The 21,240-nt window shown below is 43.3% G+C and overlaps 1 protein-coding gene across 3 annotated transcripts in view; it reads left to right on the top strand.

Moving 5' to 3' along the window:
* c8h8orf34 (chromosome 8 C8orf34 homolog) overlaps positions 1-21,240 on the top strand; it is a 376,587-nt gene that overhangs the window by 154,762 nt on the left and 200,585 nt on the right. For all 3 annotated transcript variants that reach the window (XM_080194886.1, XM_080194885.1, XM_080194887.1), the window contains exons 6-7: positions 11,722-11,870; positions 15,598-15,764. In XM_080194886.1, the coding sequence (XP_080051012.1) occupies positions 11,722-11,870; positions 15,598-15,764 (316 nt within the window). The remainder of the gene's footprint in view (positions 1-11,721; positions 11,871-15,597; positions 15,765-21,240) is intronic.

The following is a 21,240-nucleotide window of genomic DNA, read 5'->3' as shown; positions in this document are numbered from 1 at the left end:
GGGGGAGCTGGCGATTTTACATGCCTTTATCTTGTAGCCAGTTACATCTTGCAAACCTTGCCATAGTCGGCAGGGGTCGGTGTGGTTCGCCTGGGACTCTGGCTTGGTCTGGTATTGTCCTTTGGCATCTTTGATAGATCTCCTTCTATCATATCTGGCTTTGTTATATAGGTTAGTGTAGCCTGACTTGACGCCTCAGACTTGGACTTCAGCAAGCAGTTCTGTTCATCCATGGTTTCTGCTTGGGTAACACACGGATTTGCTTTTGTGGCACACAGTCTTCCAACATTTACTAATGAAGTCAGTTACTATAGTGGCGTACTCGTTCAGGCTGGTCAGAGTTTTTAAATACTGACCAGTCCAATGACTCCAAGCAGCCTTGTAGGAGATCATCTGATTCCACAGACCAATATTGCATGACTCTCTTTGATGAGGATGCTCTTACTATAGAGGAAGTGCAGAAGAGGTTTACCAGACTGATTCCTGGGGTAGCAGGACTGATGAATGAGGAGAAATTGAGTTGGTTAGGATTGTATCCACTGGAGTTCAGAAGATTCAGGAGGAATGTCGTAGGAACATATAAAATTCTATCAGGCCGAGACAGGATAGATGCAAGAAGGATGTTCCTGAAGTTTGATGCCTCCAGAATAAGGAGCCAAAATCTGTGGATACAGAGTAGATAGTTTAGGACAGAGATGAGGGGAAATTTCTTCATGCAAAGAGTGGTCAACCTATGGAATTTGCAACCAGGCTAAAACATTCAACGTGTTCAAAGGCATGTAGCACTGGAGGCGAAAGGGATCAAAAAGTATGAGTTGAGGTGAGGTGGGATGAAGCTACTGAGTTGGATGATCACAACTAATGGGTGAAATGTTCTCCTCCACTCCTATTTTCTATATTTCTAAAGAACTATCTTTACTGATTTAATAAACTTAAATTTTATTAAATAGCTGAGACATTTTGTTACAATTGGAATTCAAGACAATCTATATTATTTGCATTGAGTGTTGCTTGTTTTCAGTTTCAAGACAAAACTTGTCAAACTTACCCTATAGCAATCTTCCTTTCCCCTCGTGAAATCCGTGAAAGAATTTAGGAATTCAGGATGCCAGTACAATGCAGTGAGCTGAAATACAGCTCTAATTGCATTTATGAATAATGTATTTTCATTGTCAGATTAGGCAAAACAAAGCACAATCTTATCCAAAAATGCAAGCCTGCAATTATCTATTTAATAAGCTGTATCAGGTATTTTGATCAGTATCTGATTGCTAAAGAACAGTCAATTTTCAGACCAATAAAGTAAGAACTTTCTAATTTATTTTGAGGATTTTTCAAACTTGTTCTGATTTTCCTGAAAAGTCGAAGTAGTTTGTTTGGGTTCGAGTGAAAAGATAGATTTTTTAATCAGTGTTGGCACCGCTGGTAGCAAGGCCAGTTTGTCTCCAGTATCTCAGCAGACCCTAGCTGAAATATGCAGCTCTTCTGGTAATTATTCATTATTTGTACATGAAAGCTTTGATGAGAGTTATTTTCTTTAGTCTGGTGTCTGTTCACTTTTGATTTATTCAACTTAGCGGCTCGAACATAGATTTCACATCTTCCATCCTATAACCTCCCATAACTTAAAATGGTATCCTACAGCACCTGAAATTGTGGGGGCAATTTTCCAGCCCCCTTCATAGGCACAAATCCTGTTCTGAATAAAAACTCTTGCAAGAGGGCCATACTAGGATTCTTTCTTCCATCAGATAAAGGATATGAAAGTCTGAGGACACGTGCCAACTGACTCAAGGACATCTTATTCCCTTCTGCCATCAGACCTTTGAATGAACATACCTCACATTAAGTTGGTCTTTCTCTATACCCTAGCTGTGCGTACAACAATTCATTCTGTACTTTCTCCTTTCATCCTCTGCGTAGGTATGCTTTGTCTGAATAGTGCAAGAAACAATACTTTTCATTGGATACCAATGCGTGGGGCAATAATAAATTCAATCAAAAAAACCTGATTACCATTCACTCAAATGTATTTAAATATTCAAAACCAGCTTAACACTGTACCTGTTGGAAATGTTATATGACTCACCCACCAGCGTGACAGTGCCGGTGGAAATCACTACTGAGTCTCTTAGATTGGACAGCAGATGTGATGACCAAGCTGGGGGCTTGGAGACCAGTGTAGCCTTCAGGTGGTCAAGGACATCGCAGGGCAATGTCCTGGCATGGCAAGCTGGTACTGCCAGGATGGGCCCTGCAGGGGGTGAAGCCTGGAGAGATTGAATAAGCTGCAAAGCTGAAGTGGAAATTTGATAACGATGTTGAAAATTTTGACAGAGTAAGTAATTGTTTCCAGTGTCGGGATGTTTGCGAACCAGAGGATGCAGATCTAACTTGTTTGGCAAAAGAAGAAGTCACGGCTGCACAGTAGCAGAGTGGTTAGCAGTGCTGTTTCACAACTCCAGGGACCTGGGTTCAATTCCTGGCTCGGTCACTGCCTGTGTGGAGTTTTCACATCCTCCTCGTGTCTGCGTGGGTTTCCTCCAGGTGCTCCGATTTCCTCCCACCGTCCAAAGATGTGTGGGTTAGGTTGATTGGCCATGCTAAAATTGTCCCTTAGTGTCCTGAGATGTGTAAGTTAGAGGGATTAGTGGGTAAATATGCAGTGATATGGGGTAGGGCCTGGGTGGGATTGTGGTCAGTGCAACCTCAATGGGCCAAATGGCCTCTTTCTGCACTGTAGGGTTTCTATGATTTCTTTTTTTTTAATTAACAAGTTGTTTAATTTGCTGTTGAATTTCCTGACAGGGTAATGAAAACAGATTCAATGGTATAATTCAGGAGTCTGACAACACCAGGTTTCAGTCCAACCGATTTATTTGACAGTAAACTCACTAGCTTTCGGGTTAGCCCCTTCGTCAGGTGAATGGAGAGTTCTGGCCTCAGACAGAGCGTATAAAGCACAGACAGTTTACAGATTACTGATTAGAATGCGAATCCTTACACCTAACCTGCTGTTCAAGACCTGAAGTGGCTGATAATGTGAGTGGAAGGAGCACTGATCACAGGTTAAAGAGATGTGTATTGTCTCCAGACAGCACAGTGAGTGAGGTTTTGCAAACCCAGGCAAGTCACGGGGGTTACAGATAGTGCGACATGAACCCAAGATCCCTGTTGAGACCGTCCTCATGTGTGCGGAACTTGGCTGTCAGTCTCTGCTCAGCGACTCTGCGCTGTTGTGTGTCGTGAAGGCCGCCTTGGAGAACGCTTACCCGAAGGTCAGAGGCTGAATGCTCATGACCACTGAAGTGTTCGCCAACAGGAAGGGAACAGTCTTGCCTGGTGATTGTCAAGTGATGTTCATTCATCCGTTGTCGAAGCGTCAATACACATCTCTTTCACCTGTGATCAGTGCTCCTTCCACTCACATTGTCGGCCACTTTAGGACTTGAACAGCAGGTTAGGTGTAAAGATTCGCATTCTAATCAGTAATCTGTAAATTGTCTATGCTTTATATGCTCTGTCTGAGGCCAGAACTCTCCATTCACCTGACGAAGGGGCTAACCCGAAAGCTAGTGAGTTTACTATCAAATAAATCGGTTGGACTGAAACCTGGTGTTGTCAGACTTTTTACCGTGTTTACCCCAGTCCAACGCCGGCATATCCACATCATAATTCAGGAGGGAACAGGATAAATAATTGAAGGGAAAAATTTACAGGGCTGTAGGGAACGGACAAAGTAAAAGGCAAAGTAAATAGGAATAAGGAACCTTGGTTCTTGAGGGAGATTGTAACGCTGGTTTAGAGGAAGAGAGAGTTGTATGAAATGTACAGGCAGCAACGAACAGATCAGATGCTCGTGGAGTATAAAAAGTGCAAGAAGCTACTTAAGAGGGAAATCAGGAGGGCTAAAAGAAGACATGAGGTTGCTTTGGCAGACAGAGTGAAGGAAAATCCAAAGAGCTTCTATAGGTATGTTAGGAGCAAAAGGATAGTGAGCGATGAAATTGGTCCTCTTGAAGACCATAGTGGTAGACTGTGTATGGAACCAAAAGAGATGGGGGAGATACTAAATGGGTTTTTTGCATCTGTATTTACTGAGGAAACAGGGATGGAGTCTACGGAAATAGGGCAAACAGGTAGGGAGGTCATGGAACCTTTACAGATTAAAGAGGAGGAGGTGGTGGCTGTCTTGAGGCAAATCAGAGTGGATAAATCCCCAGGTCCGGACAGGGTATTCCCACGGACCTCGAGGGAGGCCAGTGGTGAACTTGCAGGGGCCCTGGCAGACATATTTAAAATGTCAGTATGCATGGGGGAGGTGCCGGATGATTGGAGGATGGCTCATGTTGTTTCGTTGCTTAAAAAAGGTTCCAAAAGAAATCTGGGAAATTATAGGCCAGTACGTTTGACGTTGGTGGTGGGCAAGTTATTGGAAGGTGTGATAAGGGATAGGATCTACAAATATTTGGATAGACAGGGACTTATTAGCGAGAGTCGACATAGTTTTGTGCGTGGTAGGTCATGTTTGACCAATCTATTAGAGTTTTTCGAGGAAGTTACCAGGAAAGTGGATGTTGTCTATCTGGATTTTAGCAAGGCCTTTGATAAGGTCCCTCATGGGAGATTAGTTAGGAAGATTCAGTCGCTAGGTATACATGGGGCGGTAGTAAATTGGATTAGACACTGGCTCAATGGAAGAAGCCAGAGAGTGGTTGTGGAGGATTGCTTCTCTGAGTGGAGGCCTGAGACTAGTGGTGTGCCACAGGGATCGGTGTTGGGTCCATTGTTGTTTGTCATCTATATCAATGATCTGGATAATAATGTGGTAATTTGGATCAGCAAATTTGCTGATGATACAAAGATTGGAGGTGTAGTGGACAGTGAGGAAGCTTTTCGAAGCTTGCAGAGGGATTTGGACCAACTAGAAAAATGGGCTGAAAAATGGCAAATGGAAGTTAACAGAGACAAATGTGAGGTATTGCACTTTGGAAGGACAAACCGAAGTAGAACGTATAGGGTAAATGGTAGGTGCAGATGAACAGAGGGATCTGGGAATACAGGTACAGAATTCCCTAAAAGTGATGTCACAGGTGGATAGGGTCGTAAAGAGTGCTTTTGGTACATTGGCCTTTATAAATTGGAGTATCAAGTGTAAAAGTTGGAATGTTATGGTAAGGTTGTATAAGGCATTGGTAAGGTTGTATAAGGCATTGGTGAGGCCAAATTTAGAGTATTGTGTATAGTTTTGGTCAACTAGTTACAGGAAGGGTATAAATAAGGTTCACAAGAATGTTGCTGGAACTTGAGAAGCTGAGTTAAAAGAGAGATTGAATAGGTTAGGATTTTATTCCCTGGAGCGTAGAAGAACGAGGGGAGATTTGATAAAGGTGTATAAGATTTTGATGGGTATAGATAGAGTGAATGCAAGCAGGCTTTTTCCACTGAGGCTAGGGGAGAAAAAAACCAGAGGGAATGGTTTGAAGGAGAAAAGTTTAAAAGGAATATTAGGGGGGGCTTCTTCACGCAGAGAGTGGTGGGAGTGTGGAATGAACTGCCGGATAAAGTGGTAAATGCAGGGTCACTTTTAGCATTTAAGAAAATCTTGGACAGGTACATGGATGAGAGGGGTGTGGAGGGATATGGTCCAAGTGCAGGTCAGTGGGACTAGGCAAAAAATGGTTCAGCACAGACAAGAAGGGCCAAAGGGCCTGTTTCTGAGTTGTAAATTTTCTATGGTTCTATGGACATGAGAATGGGATCAGTTGGGAAGTACCAGCAATGAATTGATATAGGGGGTATTTTCTGGTCTCTTCGCAGAGGGGTTCTCACACTGGGAAGCAGCATGCCATTCTCAGCGGTGGAATTTTCTCATCCCGAATAGTATTTCCCATTGACTGTACCCCATGCTGCCGGGAAGCCTGTGGCGGAGGTGTGCTGCTGGCAGGAGCAAAAGATCCTGCCGGTGTGAACAACTGGAAAATTCCAGCCATAATAAGCAAATAATCTTCAGCTGTGCACAAATATGAATCTCGGTGTTCCCTGCAATATTTATGCAATCCAACTGACAATATCATCAACAACTCAGATGAGAATTAATTTTAATATTTTGATTTTCTTGTCCAATTTGAGATTTATTCATTTATACATTTATTCAGAAACAATGGACTGCCTAAAAATGTCAGACTGGGAAGAATTACAGAACCCAGCAGAATGAGAGATAAAAATATAATCATTAATTCAGCATATTGCAGTAATCTTGAAAGTTCTTCTTACATGCTGATTCAACACTATCAAAAGGTGCTGAATTAACACCTGCATGTAAAATAATTAACCTGGAATGGCCCAGGTTAATGACTGCACACTTTCAGATATTAAATATTTCCCCTGCTGAGTTCACTAGCTCTTGTCTTTGTTCAAGCACCTTCAATGCCAAAAATATTATAATTTAGCCATGGGATTGAAAAAGATGTTAAAAGTAATGATAACTTGTTTTTAGTTTTCTGGTTGGGCAGCTCATCCCCTTTAAGTCCAGGCGGAACTGATGATGTAAATGAATATGATTAAATGGATGGGAAAAACTGTTACAGACAGTTTCATTGTAGGGTTGTGAGGTCATCTGCTTTGTACTCGAGACAGATTGGAGTATTTTCTAAATGGTGAGAAGCCACGAACTGTAGAGGTTAATGAAGGTTTAAGGGTCCATGTAAGGAATCACTGAAAACAAACTAACATGTTCATAAAACATAATTGAAAAGGCTATTGGAACATTAGTCTTTATATCAATAGAGCTGGAATATAAATTGGTGGAGTCATGTTGCAATTGTATAACATTCTGCTTAAACCCCATTTGGGGTACTATATTCAGTTCTAGGCACTGTATCTCAGGAAGGATACATAGGCCTAAGAAGATGCACAAGGATTCACAAGAATTATGCCAAACTAAATAATGGGGAGAGATTACATTGACTCATCTTGTGTTCCCCTGAGTCTAAAAGATTATGGGATGATCTACTTTAGGTGATTAAGATGATTAATCAAGGAGATAGCAAGAAACAATTGCCTGTGATGTGGTGTTGTTTGTCCCTTTAAGGACAACACGTCAGAATAAGGATCACCTGGCTTGGGTGACCAATTAGGATTTAGAATGGGGAATCCCCTCGGGGGAGGAATCCTCCTCAGCAGAGGTGTTTTAGAACCAGCTGCAAACATGCAACTACTCTACATGACTTGTTAGTGAATCCCTTGTTGCTCGTTAATGAAGTCTCTGAAAATGCATCATTACAGGTGGGGAGAAAAATAATCTTAAAATTAGAGCTAGGCCATTCATGGGTGAAGCTATGACACAGTTCTTCATGCAGAGGACAGTAGAAATTTGGAGCTACCCCACCCGCACAAAAAAAAGCATTTGAAGATAGGTCAATTTAAAATGTCAAAACTTGGATAAAAATACCTTTATTATGCAAAGTGATATGGAGATGTGGAACCAAAGTAGATGAATGGAGCTCATGCACAAATTATTCATAATGGGGAGGCGATGGCCTAGTGGTATTGTCGCTAGACTATTAGTCCAGAAACTCAGCTAATGTTCTATGGACCCGGGTTCAAATCTCACCATGGCTGATGGTGGAATTTGAATTCAATTTAAAAAATCAGGAATTGAGAACCTACTCATGACCATGAAACCATTGTCGATTGTTGGAAAAACCCATCTGGTTCATTAATGTCTTTAAGGGAAAGAAATCTGCTGTTCTCACCCACTCTGGCCTACATGTGACTCCACAGCCACAGCAATGTGGCTGACTCTCAACTGCCTTCCAAGGACGACTAGTGATGGGTAATAAATGCTGGCCAGCCAACAACACCCATGTCCCTTGAATAAATGAAAAAAACTAACCAAATGACAGCACAGGCTTGTGGGCCTAAATAGTCTAGCCTACTCATGTTCTTATGTTCTAACACGATTTCTACCAGTTAGATTCCTGGGTATAGTATACGGTGCTTTGGGTCAGCCTTCACTAGGAACAATGTGGAAACGATTAAAACTGATTTCAGTTTGCACCGTTAAGATCTGAAGAAACTCATGCAATCTGTCTGTGTGAATAATCAAAAAGGAAAAATTTCACCTGCTAATCTACTTTGACAAAATTATTGAGGAAGCAAGCAGCAGAACTCCCAGTGATATTCTGATGAATCTATGCTGAGTGATTCTCTGGTTTTTCTGCCCTTCATATAACAAGGAGTACAAAATTGCAGTGAAATAACTGTGACCTCAGCAATGTTTAGTACATATTGTTACAGACAGGGTGAGAGACAACAGCTGAAATCCTTGTTCCTTCCTCAACCTTCTGCAATCTGTAAGCTTTTGAGAGGAAGTTCTGTGTGTGTGATTTTGACCCCTGAATATGTGGACAATTTGAAGAACCAGCAGCATGCTTTTCAAAATAAGGATTGCTTATTTACACGCTCACCCCAAAATCTAATGCCACAGCACTCACTGACACAGTCACATGCACAAACACACTTGAGGAAAGTGCAGCTGAAGAGAATTGCTCACCTTTACAAGTTATAAGCAAAAATAATGGTCCATAATTCACACGATTGTCTTGTTCTGGAAAACATGCATTTCAGGTCTGATGAATAAGATGTCTTTATTCCTGAGGGATAAATTAGATAAATCCAAAGCCACTTGCCAAAGTTATTCCAGGATTCTCCAGAAGTCTTTCTGCAAATCTATGAAATAAATTGTTTGTAGTTTTGTTACCAGGAGATCAGTTTGCTGTATTGGAGGACCTGAAAAGGAATAGGCTTGGAGAGTTTGTGGTTTTTAGACATGGACGTCGCTGCTTTTTCTGATGTTGGGTCTTTATGCAGGCAGTACTTAAAGATTACAAAGGGACAAACACGTCTGACTTACCATGCGGCTGTTCACGATGGCAGCTCCTTTTCCAGATATGGTGAAGGCATTGGGTTAATTAATCACCTCCTGCTTTATTATTTGAAGATGTTCATCCTGAGGAGCTTTAAACAATCACCTTCTTTGTTTCAAAAAGCCCCATTCTTTTCAGGAATATCTCCTGACACTTTCAGGTTAGTTGCAGTTGACAATTCTTCATCTGGAATTTTTTTTTGTCTTTGAGACAATGAGGCAGTTTTAAATACAGAAGCGAAGTCTTTTGACCTTCAGAGAACTTTGCAGCACATTGTCCATTTGTTAAAGGAGAAGTTAATTTCAAAGAGTCCGCATTGAATAAGGTCTGTATCTGAAAGGTTAGGAATATGATACATCTTTACAGGGTATGATGATATTTCTTACCATTTCAGTCTCTTACTCCATTTGAATTGCTGTTATTTCCAGTGGGAGGGGGCAGAAAATCAGACACATTGGCTGAAATTTTAGTGTCTTGCTCACTCTAGAATTTTACTGTCTTGCCCAGCGAGGTTGTAAAATCTCACCCATTGTCAGTAGCCTTCACCACTTCAGGATTTTTCCTACAGGATTTCCAACTGATGGATGTCATTCAATACTACCCGGATATGGGTGAATTTGTTCAAAATACACCTCATTGTCAAGTGTGTTTGAGTGTTAGGGAATTAATGTTACATTGCCAGAAGTTTAGTTTGTCCTCTCCACATAGATCCTAAGTTCTGTCCATGGTGGATGCTGGATGACTGGCTATGTAAGATAAGTTGGGGATGGGGGGTGTGGATGGCAATATTGGGGGTCATGAAGACATGGCAGGGTCAGATAAATGGTGGCTGAGGAGTAATGCTTTGAAGTCCTAACAGTCATCTTGAGAATTAGACCATTTCTTGCCAGCCTGGCCATACCCCTGCCTCCATTCGACTGTAGGCCCAACTCCATCTCACCCCTGCTTCCCTAAATGAAAATACAACCTTCTAAAGGAGATGGGTCTGCTGGGTCAGAAAGTTTGAACCTCCTGCCCCCTCCACACAAATCTGGCCCATAATAACAAAAGGGATGAAAGGCAAATGGTGATTATAATGGTGAAGTAATGAAACAGTTGATATGTTGATAGAACCAGATCAGATGCATTCAAGAGAGAAGAACAGAAATTGCAGAGGTACTGACCACAAGTGTGAGGCAGTGGTTGTCACTACATTAGTATCCAGTGTGCTTAAAAAGGGCATACAGGAGTCTGATTTTTATAAATAGAACCGTGGAGTACAAAAACAAGAACATTATGATCAATCTTTGTAAAGCAGCGGTTTGGCTTCAACTGGAGCATTGAGTCCCGTTCTGGGCACCATATTTGAGCTGAGATAACATTGGAAGCGCACTGAGAATTTGGGAACAATCTGATTCGAGAACAGGACTGCAGGAAAAAGGCAGTAGAGTGGCCCTGGCAGAGTTCTTGAAGAGAGCTGCACAGAGACAATGGGTCAAATGACGACCTTCTTTGCTGTAACCACTTTATGATTCTATGAGGTACTTGAGTTTACTTTGAGATGAGCTGAAACAGAGTAGGAGATTGAGGAGGTTGAACAAAGTTGGAAGACAGATAAAAAAGTGAAGTCAAGTGGGAGGACTGAACATTACACTGACTATAATATACTCGTTCTTCAATTTCAATAATTAAGTTTGAAACCAATTGAGACCAGTGTATGTCTTGTCTTTTTGCGTTACTGATAAATGTCCTGTGTGGAATGGGATTTAGTCTGTCTCAAGTCAGTCAACTCAGCATTATTCTCAAATTAGATAAAGTAATCTCATTGCCCCATAGAACATAGAACATTACAGCGCAGAACAGGCCCTTCGGCCCACGGTGTTGCGCCGACCAGTTAAAAAGCAATGACCCTCTAACCTAAACCAATCCCTTTCCATCCATAAACCTATCCACGGATCTCTTAAACGCCCCCAAACTAGGCGCATTTACAACTGCAGCAGGCAGGGCATTCCAATCCCTCACCACCCTCTGGGTAAAGAACCTACCCCTGATGTCCGTCCTATAACTACCACCCCTTAATTTAAAGCTATGACCCCTTGTGCTAGCTTTCTCCATCTGAGGAAAAAGGCTATCACCATTGACGGCAATAAGTAAGACAAACTATGTATAATCAGGTAAGATGCATTCATTGTGATTGACTCGGCAGCAATTTCCTCCAACTCTCTGGTATTACATTGTGACAATGTGACAGATTCTAAAATGTGCTAGAATGTAAGAAAACACCTATGAAAGTGATTCATCCCACACCCTACTCTCCCTCAGGAAACACAATAGGGTTAGAATTCCAGATATTGGTTGTCTTGGATGTTGTGCCTATTTAGGTTGCAGGGACAGGATGAATTTTAGTATTCAGGACAAGTGTCCCACATCTGTCAAGGCACAAGCTCCAAAGATGCCAGAAGAGTGGCGCCCTGCCAAATACCATTATCATGCTAGAGAGGAGTAATAAAAATAATAGCCAATGCCATATTTCTTGCCCCTCTTACTATGAGTACTTTACTGTGCACCCTCAGTATGTATATGCTACGTTTGGTTACACAGCTGTTTTCCAAGGCCGTTTATAGACCCAGAGAGGGAGGTGAAAATTCTGAGCCTGAGGAGGGAATTCATTGACTGAAGATTAAATGTGTTCCACAGGTGTAGCATTTCTGTTTGCCCGTTATTCAATGTCAGTTCTTAAATTGAGTCTACGTTTTTGCACCATGATCAGGGGAAAAAAATGACCTAATGCTTCAATCTTTTTGCTGTACAGGTTTATAACTCATCCCTTGTCAGACCAAGAGTGGTTGGAGAGTGGGTTGGTCGTGAGGAAACTGATGCTGATCCTTTGGCTGCAGAGATGCTGCAACCTCCAGTTCCCAGAATTAAAGATGAAAATGAGGATAGCCACAGCCCAGGAAGGTAAATACTAGGAAATACGTCACCAAAATTCCCAATGACTGGTGTTCCTTCTAATTTTAATCTGGCCACATCTTTAAATGGCCAGTACTTTATGGTTATAATGTCAATAAATATTACCAAATGTAACAAGGTAAGATAGATAATTTTCTAAATACAGCTTTCAAATGCATTCAGCACCTTATTAACTTCTTCAGCATGTTAGCAAAACTTTTGTGTATTCGCTGTGCAGCATTTGATCTCGTGTGACATTCTGGAACCCTACTAAAATGGCAGTGAATGGGAAATTTGGGGAAATAATCCTCTGGTCCATGCCTTAGCTAGCACGTGGGAAGATGGTTGTGGTTGTTATAGACCAATCTTCTCAACTCCAGAACATTGTTGCAGGCGTTCTTTAGGGCAGTGTCCTAGGCCTATCTTTAGATGCTTCATCAATGACCTTTCCTCCACCATGAAAGTCTGAAGTGGGGATGTCTGCTCATGTTTTCACAGTGTTCGGTAGAATTCACAATTTCTTAAATACTGAAGCAGTCCATGCACTTAGCAAGACCTGAACAACATTCAGGCCCAGATGAGATGATTGATCTCCAACAAACACGACCATCTTTCTTGTGTTTAGAAAATGATCTACCTTATCTTGTTATATTTAACAATATTTAAAAGTGGCAAGTAACATAATGTCATACAATTGCCAAACAATGACCATCTACAACAAGAGAGTGATCTTGTTTACAATTTAACCAGTATTACCATCACTGAAATCCTTCTCATCAACATCTTGAGGGTCACCATTGACCTGAAACTTAACTGGTCCATCCACATAAATGCTGTAACTACAAGAGCAGATCGGGCCTGGGTATTCGGTGGCGAATATCTCACCTCCTAACTCCCCAGGTTGAATTTCTTTAGCCCAGTGATTGCAGATTTGGAGGCCTAAAGAGGCTGGGAAAATAGCAGGAATCCACATTAAGATGGTGCCGATGCTTTCCCATGCTGGATAATTTTCCCCTGGGGTGGGATGGAGGGCAGATCGGCTGCCTGGACATTGGAGGTGCCAGCCAATTTGCATAGTTTAAGAACATAAGAACATAAGAAATAGGAGCAGGAGTAGGCCATCTGGCCCTTCGAGCCTGCCCCGCCATTCAATAAGATCATGGCTGATCTGTCGTGGCTCAGTTCCACTTTCCCGCCCTCTCCCCATAACCAAAGTCCAAAGTTTAAGTCCAAATTAGGGGTGATTTTGTGATCTCTCCACACCTTTCCTCTCCCCACCCCTGCTTAGCAGAGATGGCTTCACTGTGGCAGGATGGAGGGCTATTGGAATCAGAGTCTCGATGCATAAAGTGGGGCTGAATTAACAAAAATCTGCAACTGTGGCCCAGGTGTACCCTATGGATGGGTATTTTTCCAAGCCAATTGAACCTGTGAAGAGAGATTGAGTAGTTGAGACCTATATTCCCTGCAGTTTACAGGAATTAAAGGTAACCTAATTGAGACATAAATTTTAAGACCTGACAGAGTGAACATTGTAAAAATGTTTATAATGGCTGGGAATCTGAAACTAAGGTGCACAGTCTCAGAAAAAGAGATTGGCCATGTAGGACTGAGATTGGGAAAATGTCATCACTCAGTGTTATGAATTTCTGAAATTCTCCACCCCAGATAAGCTCACTGAGAAAATATTGGAAAATCTCAACAGGTCTGCAGCACCTGTAAGAAGAGGAAGACCTGCTGAGATTTTCCAGCACTTTTTCTTTTGGTTTCAGATTCCAGCATCCACAATAATTTGCTTTTAAGCTCACTGAGTGTATTCAAGAGATCATTAGAATTTTAGATACTAAGGAATATATGGATAGGGAAGGTGAAGCTGAGGCAAATGATCAATCATGATCCTAGTGATCAGACCAAATGGCCTACTCCTGCCCCCAATTCTTATGTGCTTGCAAGAGTGGAGAGCAATCAAAGCGGTGATTGGAAGGCAGGGACTTTTAATGTGACTAAATTAACAGTATAATATGAGCAAGGTTATACCTCAAACATGAAAGCGGTTTTCTCAAGTGTGAAAGATGTCGCTCTAAGTAGTTACAAACCATAATTATTGATTGTGAAGGATGCAGATTACATAGATTCCTTAGACAACAGTACGGGCCGCTATCTGCATAACCTGTATGTGATTTTTCCATCAGTATAATGCACAAACTGGGTTTTCACAGTAGTAAAAAGTCTGACAACACCAGGTTTAAGTCCAACCGATTTATTTGATAGTAAACTCACTAGCTTTCTGGTTAGTCCCTTCGTCAGGTGAATGGAGAGTTCTGGCCTCAGACAGAGCATATAAAGCACAGACAGTTTACAGATTACTGATTAGAATGCGAATCTTTACACCTAACCTACTGTTCAAGTCTTAAAGTGGCTGACAGTGTGTGTGGAAGGAGCACTGATCACAGGTTAAAGAGATGTGTATTGTTTCCAGACAGTACAGTAACTGTATCTGTACTGTACAGTAACTGTACTGTCTGGAAACAATACACATCTCTTTAACCTGTCATCAGTGCTCCTTCCATTCACATTGTCAGCCACTTTAAGACTTGAACAGCAGGTTAGGTGTAAAGATTCGCATTCTAATCAGTAATCTGTGAACTGTCTGTGCTTTATATGCTCTGTCTGAGGCCAGAACTCTCCATTCACCTGACGAAGGGACTAACCAGAAAGCTAGTGAGTTTACTATCAAATAAATCGGTTGGACTAAAACCTGGTGTTGTCAGACTTTTTACTGTGTTTACCCCAGTCCAACACCGGCACGTTCACATCATTTTTACAGTAGCCCATAGTGCTGCCTGTCTCTGGGGAATCTGTGTTGTCAGCAACAGCCAGGCAATCTTTTCCCTCAGGCGGCCTGGGCTGGTGTTGATGTGCTGTCATATTTGGGCTGAGTGCAGCTATAACTGGAATTTCCCAAAGCCAACTGTCATTTCTGAGCTTTGAGCATCCTCACCAATCCAATATTATCAGCACTTAAAGTGAACACTCAAGCTTTACTGAAAAGTTAATTCATAAATGAATGTTCATTTTACATTAACAGTTTAAAAATATAGCATAGAGCTGGATTTAATGTTCCTAGCTTTCGGAGCGCTGCTTCTTCGTCAGGTGAGTGGGGAGAATTAATGTTCCTGTCATGGGCCTTGGTTGGAAACCTTTGCTTCATTGAAGAGGGCCGACTGAATAAAGTGCCTCTTGGGCACTTAGACGGACAGTGCCATGCCCTCCCTGGGATTTAGGATGCTGATAATACAGTGAGGCCTTCACCAGAGATCACCGTGGGATTCCTGTAGAGAGAAGAATAGGGCAGGTTGGGGGTTTGCCGGGGAGGTCATCAGTGAGGGGGAGGGCTATGTCACATGTAAAGGTGTGGAGATGCCGGCGTTGGACAGTAAGAAGTCTCGCAACACCAGGTTAAAGTCCAACAGGTTTATTTGGTAGCAAATGCCACTAGCTTTCGGGGCTCTGCCCTGACGAAACCTGTTGGACTTTAACCTGGTGTTGTGAGTCTTCACATGTAAAGGCACAGGGGTGACTCTCAGAGGGCATTAAATCAAACCCATGTTTTCAATGCAACAAAACAGAAGTCAAAAAGGGTTTATTGTGACTATTATTTGGCAGTTGATTTGAACTGCCCCCACTGCAGCTTGATGATTCAAAATTACCAAGTTATTCCAAAATGTTCTTGCAGCACAAAGTTGGAGCAGAAGAGTAAAGGCTTAAGACAACAGCAGCAACAACACAAGAAGCTTTTAGCCGCAATGTTATCCCAGGATTCCTTTGACTCAGTGCACAGCGCTACACCATCTTTGCCAGAAGAAGACATAGAGGATGAGGACGATGCAATGGAATTACTGGGTAAGACACCTGGCTGTATCTTAACAATCAACTATAGGAATACGTTCACAAGTGCCAAATTACAGATTTTGTTCAAAGCATTCTACATAACCATCAGTAAAAGAATAGATTTCTAGCATTCACAGTATTTTGTATTCTTATAAAAAGATAAGCTTTTGTGATGCACAAACGCTACATTATTACCTCTCGGTAGGAAGAAATCTTTCATCTCAGCATGAGACCATGAGTAAAGTATAGCATATCCTAATTATAGCCTTTGCTACATCATCTATCATCTAAGAGTTCATAAGAAATTTGGAAGCTCTAGAATTACCTCAGAGCCTGGAAAGAAAAAATATGATTAACATTTTGCGTGGAGGTGTTTTCATCAGAAATTTTGGAGGGGAGTTCCCTTTTAAAGTTTTTATAAAGCAAAGGAGAAGGCAAAAGAGTTCAAATTAAAGAGTTGAGCGATTCACATGCAAGTGTCACCACCAGCAGAATGTTCTTCTATGCCTGCCTGCTGTTCATGTGAAAAATTTAAATGTTTCCTGCATACTAAATTTCCCATGTGAATCTCGGAATGAAATAAACTTTTATAGTTCATTGGAATACTGTATGATTCTGGGTTAACAGGAAGTCAGCATCCAAAAGGCGATCCATTTTATTTTGTGAAGAATCCTCAGATTATGCATTTTGCTTCTGTTTATTGTTATGTATTGTATTGAGTGTTATTCTCAGTGTCCATTTTTTACTGTTTGTTTTTTGAGGCTGTTGGTGAAGTGTTTTAGTTTTTAGTTACTGCAGTTTGAATTTCAAAAGCTGAACACACATTCTCTTTTCCATGTGCTATTTGAAAAATAGAGACTGAGAAAGAGGGATATGAGGCATGTTGTGTCGCATTAGTGAACAAAGGGGCAGATTTTCAAAGCAGTACCTGATTGATTTATGGGTTCCTGACCCAATGCTGCAACTATATCATATATGCAACATTATTTTGAAATGTAAATGCCTTGATTGGGCTTACAGTGAACCTGGCACTTAATTAGCAAGGCTGAGCATGGCCAGGAGGCTGGAACTGCCAGCAGAACCCAAATGGCAAAGACAGACCACAGTCATGATGGGGTCTATCACTGGCGTGCAGGAAAGAGTTGGCAGTACCTCGGAGGGCAGCAGAACGAACATTCACAATAGTGGCCATACAGCTAAATGAAAAGTAATGCACGCATCCGAAACAAGATACCCCATCTCATGGGATCCTTCATTATATAAAGATAACTCCTCCTGCATTGAACCTGACAGCTGTGCAATAATGCATCAAACTGTTCAGTTTCACTGAATTTACGACTGAAAATTGCATTATTACCCTCTCTAGCACATAAACGAGCTCTGCAAAGAGTTAAATGATTTGCCATTCCTTCCCCAATTTTCTCTCGAAAATTTAGTGCGTCCTGGAGATGTCGCGATCCAGAAAGACCCTCTACAAATATGATTGTTAAATCCTGCCCACACCCATTCACAACCTGTTAGCGATTGAAGATGTGGGTCAAAATACCGACACTAGCATGGGAGGAAAATGGAGGTTGATTGGAAGAGGTTTGATCATTGGTCAAATAGGTCGGGTTGGGGATGGTAGTTGACTGACAATGGGTAAGGGGATCAGTCAGGGTTAGGTGGTAGAGAAAGGGGATTATTGATTGTGTGATTGATGATCCTGGGATGGGTTGTGGGGGCGAGGGGAAGGTATAGTGCAGAAGATCCAAAGCTTTGTGGTGGGAGAGGGTGGGATTAGAGGCTTTTGGTGTAGTGGGAAGCCTTGGGGAAGAGATCAATAGGGGATACCCCATGGTGGAGGCTTCTCAGACAGACACCCTGTTTCAGGGAGGAGAAAGTTTAAGGAAATTCAGGAAGTAGGAAGTTTAAATTGGGGAAAAGAAGGATTGAGAGCAAGAATGATAGGGAGCCAAAGAGGCAGCACACTGGAACGTTGGGGAGCAGGAAAGGCAGGGAGCTGAAGAATCAGGGGGAGGGTTTGGGGGCAGGGAGGGCAGGGACAGGGAGAGGGCAGGGCCAGAGAGAGGGCAGGGAGTGGGGAAGGCCAGGGAGCTGGGAAGGGCTAGGAAGCAGAGGGGAGCGGTGAGGGTCAGTGAGCGTGAGGGCTAGAGAACCGAGCAACAGGGAGTGGGGAAGACTCAGGGACCAAGGGGGGCTGGTGTCAGGGAAGGGGGGGTGTGGGGGGTCAGGGAGTGGGAGGGATCAGGGAATGGAGATGGGGGTGTCGGGGAGCAGGGGAAGGGGGTTTTGGGGAGGGGGTCAGAGAATGGGGATGGGATGTCAGGGACTGGGGAGAGAAGGGGTCAGGGAGAGGAGGGAGGTGGGGTCAGGGAGCAGGGGAGAGGTGTCAGGGAGTGGGGGGAGGGGTTCAGGGGAATGGTGTGTCAGGGAGTGAGTGGGGGGGGGGGTAGTGTCAGGGAGCACGGGAGGAGGTGGGTGTCAGGGAACAGGGGAGGGAATGGAAAGGTCCAGGAACTAGAATTGTTGATGAAAAATACAAATGGAAGAAGAAGGAATTAGCCCTGAAGTAAATGTCCAAGGCCAAATGTGTCATGATCACAGGGGCCAGCCAATGGCCTTATCTTGGAAGCAGGTATCAAAATGGGTCCTTGAAAACCATCAGGATGGTTACAATTGATACATATACACTTGAATGGGCCAAATCAGCAGCTGACCCTAGCAAAGATTTCAAAGCAAAAGCTTCATGAAGCAAAAATAGCAATGTTGCAGAACAGCATCAAAGCACCCTAATGCCAAAATTACCAGTTACCAGCGACTTGTCATCAGACAGCAGCAAAAACTAGTACCAGTTATGTTATATCAGCAACGTGGATGGAATGCAAATTAATTTTGTTATGCCAAGCAGCTGAACTGTGGCGTGGACAGGTTTGAAAACCATTCTAGTGGAAACAATTGGACATGGTGAGAGGGCATGGGATCCAAGGGCCTTTGGCCTTGTGGATCCAGAACTGGCTTGCCTGCAGAAGGCAGAGAGTGGTTGTGGATGGGTCTTTTTCTGCATGGAGGTCGGTCACCAGTGGAGTGCCCCAGGGATCTGTTCTAGGACCCTTGCTGTTTGTCATTTTCATAAATGACCTAGATGAGGAAGTGGAGGGATGGGTAAGTAAGTTCGCCGATGACACGAAGGTCGGTGGTGTTGTGGATGGTCTGGAAGGATGTCAGAAGTTGCAGCAGGACATAAATAGGATGCAAGACTGGGCGGAGAAGTGGCAGATGGACTTCAACGCGGATAAATGTGTAGTCGTCCATTTTGGCAGGACCAATGGGATGAACAAGTACACTATCAAGGGCAGGAGTCTTAGCAGTGTTGAAGAGCAGAAGGATCTTGGGGTCTGGGTCCACAGGACTCTTAAATTGGCCTCGCAGGTGGAGGAGGTGGTCAAGAAGGCGTATGGTGTACTGGCCTTCATTAATTGAGGGATTGAGTTTAGGAGTCGGGAGGTAATGCTGCAACTTTATAAGTCCCTTGTCAGGCCCCACTTGGAGTACTGTGTGCAGTTCTGGTTGCCTCACTACAGGAAGGACGTAGAAGCTATTGAAAGGGTACAGAGGAGATTTACAAGGATGTTACCTGGACTGGGAGGCATGCCTTATGAAGATAGGTTGAGGGAGCTGGGACTCTTCTCCCTGGAGAGGCGTAGGTTGAGACGCGACCTGATAGAGGTTTATAAAATGTTGAGAGGAATAGATAGGGTGGATTCTCAGAGGCTATTTCCCCGGGTTGAAATGGTCGCTACAAGAGGACACAGATTTAAGGTGCAGGGAAGCAAATACAGAGGTGATGTTAGGGGTAAGTTTTTTTACTCAGAGAGTGGTGAGTGAATGGAATCGGCTGCCGTCAGTGGTGGTGGAGGCGAACTCGCTGGGGTCTTTTAAAAGACTTCTGGATGAGTATATGGGATTTAATGGGATTGGGGGTTATAGATAGGTCTATGGATTGGTAGGTATCAGCGCAACTTGTGGGCCGAAGGGCCTGTTTGTGCTGTAGTGTTCTACATTCTATGTTTTATGTTCTATGATTCAGTGGTGGCGATCTGGCTGCGACATCTGTCACCCCATTGATCGCTAGGGTTGATTCGGCTGATCTGGCTGGCTAGGCGGGTGTCCCCCTTCCCTCACAGCTCCATGTGCGTCCCTCCCGAAGCTCAGCGCTCGGTCGCAGAGGATGACCCCCTAGAAGAGGACCGCTCCGCCGGTCTAGGGTATATGACGTAGCTACACTCCCCTGCTAGGCTAAACCAGCTGCATGACTGTTGGAACAAAATTAAAACCTATGATAATTTTCAAACTTAAAACCATGCCAAAAACCAAGTTTCTTGCAGGATGCTTTGTGAATGTCAATGACAATGTTTGGATGGATGAGAATGAACTGAAGATGTGGATTGATAATGTGTGAAGTAGGGATCTCACAGGCCAATGTAATGAGTGCTGCTTATTCGTGTGGGATATGTTCAGTTTGTGTAGGTGGAATTCTTCCATTTTGAGATTGAGTGCCAAGCAGCGCTGGCGGTGTATTTCCCACTGGCTGTAATGGCAGGATCTTCACCAGATTCTACACTTGGAATCTCATTAATGCTGTTTTTCCTGGTGAGCTGGCAGCTGAGTCATCTGGCGCGTCCTCATCTGACGGGTTTGAAGGTCCCAGCACCATATTTAAACACCAGTCCAACACATTTGTATCGCTCTCCCCAGCCCACCTAACTCCACCAGACTGTGCAGGATGTCAGCAACTCGGGGAAAAGGCTAGCAGCCTCGAGAAGCCTGTTCCTCGCAGATGGACGGGAAGGCCCAAAAGAGGGTGGCAGGAGGGGAGGGAATGTGTTCGTAGCAATGGAGGCTTTGATGGAAAGCACAGGGGATCAGGGGGCACATGCAGGCACAGACCTTGGCAAGGGTGGGTGGTAGGTCTTGATGAAGAAAGGAGGGGTCTTTGGGGCAGCACAGTGGTTAGCACTGCTGCCTTACAGCACCAGAACCTGGGTTTGATTCCCGGATTGTGTCATTGTCTGTGCGGAGTCTGCACATTCTCCCCATGTCTGCGTGGGTTTCCTCTGGGTGCTCCAGTTTCCTCCCACAGTCCAAAAGATGTGCTGGTTAGGTGCATTGACCATGCTAAATTCTCCCTCAGTGTACCCAAACAGGTACCAGACTGTAGCATCTTGGGGATTTTCACAGTAACTTAGTTGCAGTGTTAATGTAAGTCTACTTGTGACACCACTAAATAAACTTAAAAAACTTAACTCCCCCCTGAGTCCATCAACTGCAAGGCAGTCATGCCCTGTTTGGGCTTCAATCCATTGCCTCTGGAGTCTGCATGCACCTCCTTACAATAAACAACGTAATCTCCCTTTGTCCCCTTGTTCGTGAACTTTTCATGCAGCCTTGTTGGTGTCAAGTTTCCCTCCCCACGATCTTTCCTCTG

This window comes from Carcharhinus amblyrhynchos, chromosome 8 (assembly GCF_965287045.1).
Source record: "Carcharhinus amblyrhynchos chromosome 8, sCarAmb.v2.hapA, whole genome shotgun sequence".
NCBI classification, from domain to species: Eukaryota; Metazoa; Chordata; class Chondrichthyes; order Carcharhiniformes; family Carcharhinidae; genus Carcharhinus; species Carcharhinus amblyrhynchos.
This window is presented reverse-complemented; position numbering and strand designations above follow the sequence as displayed.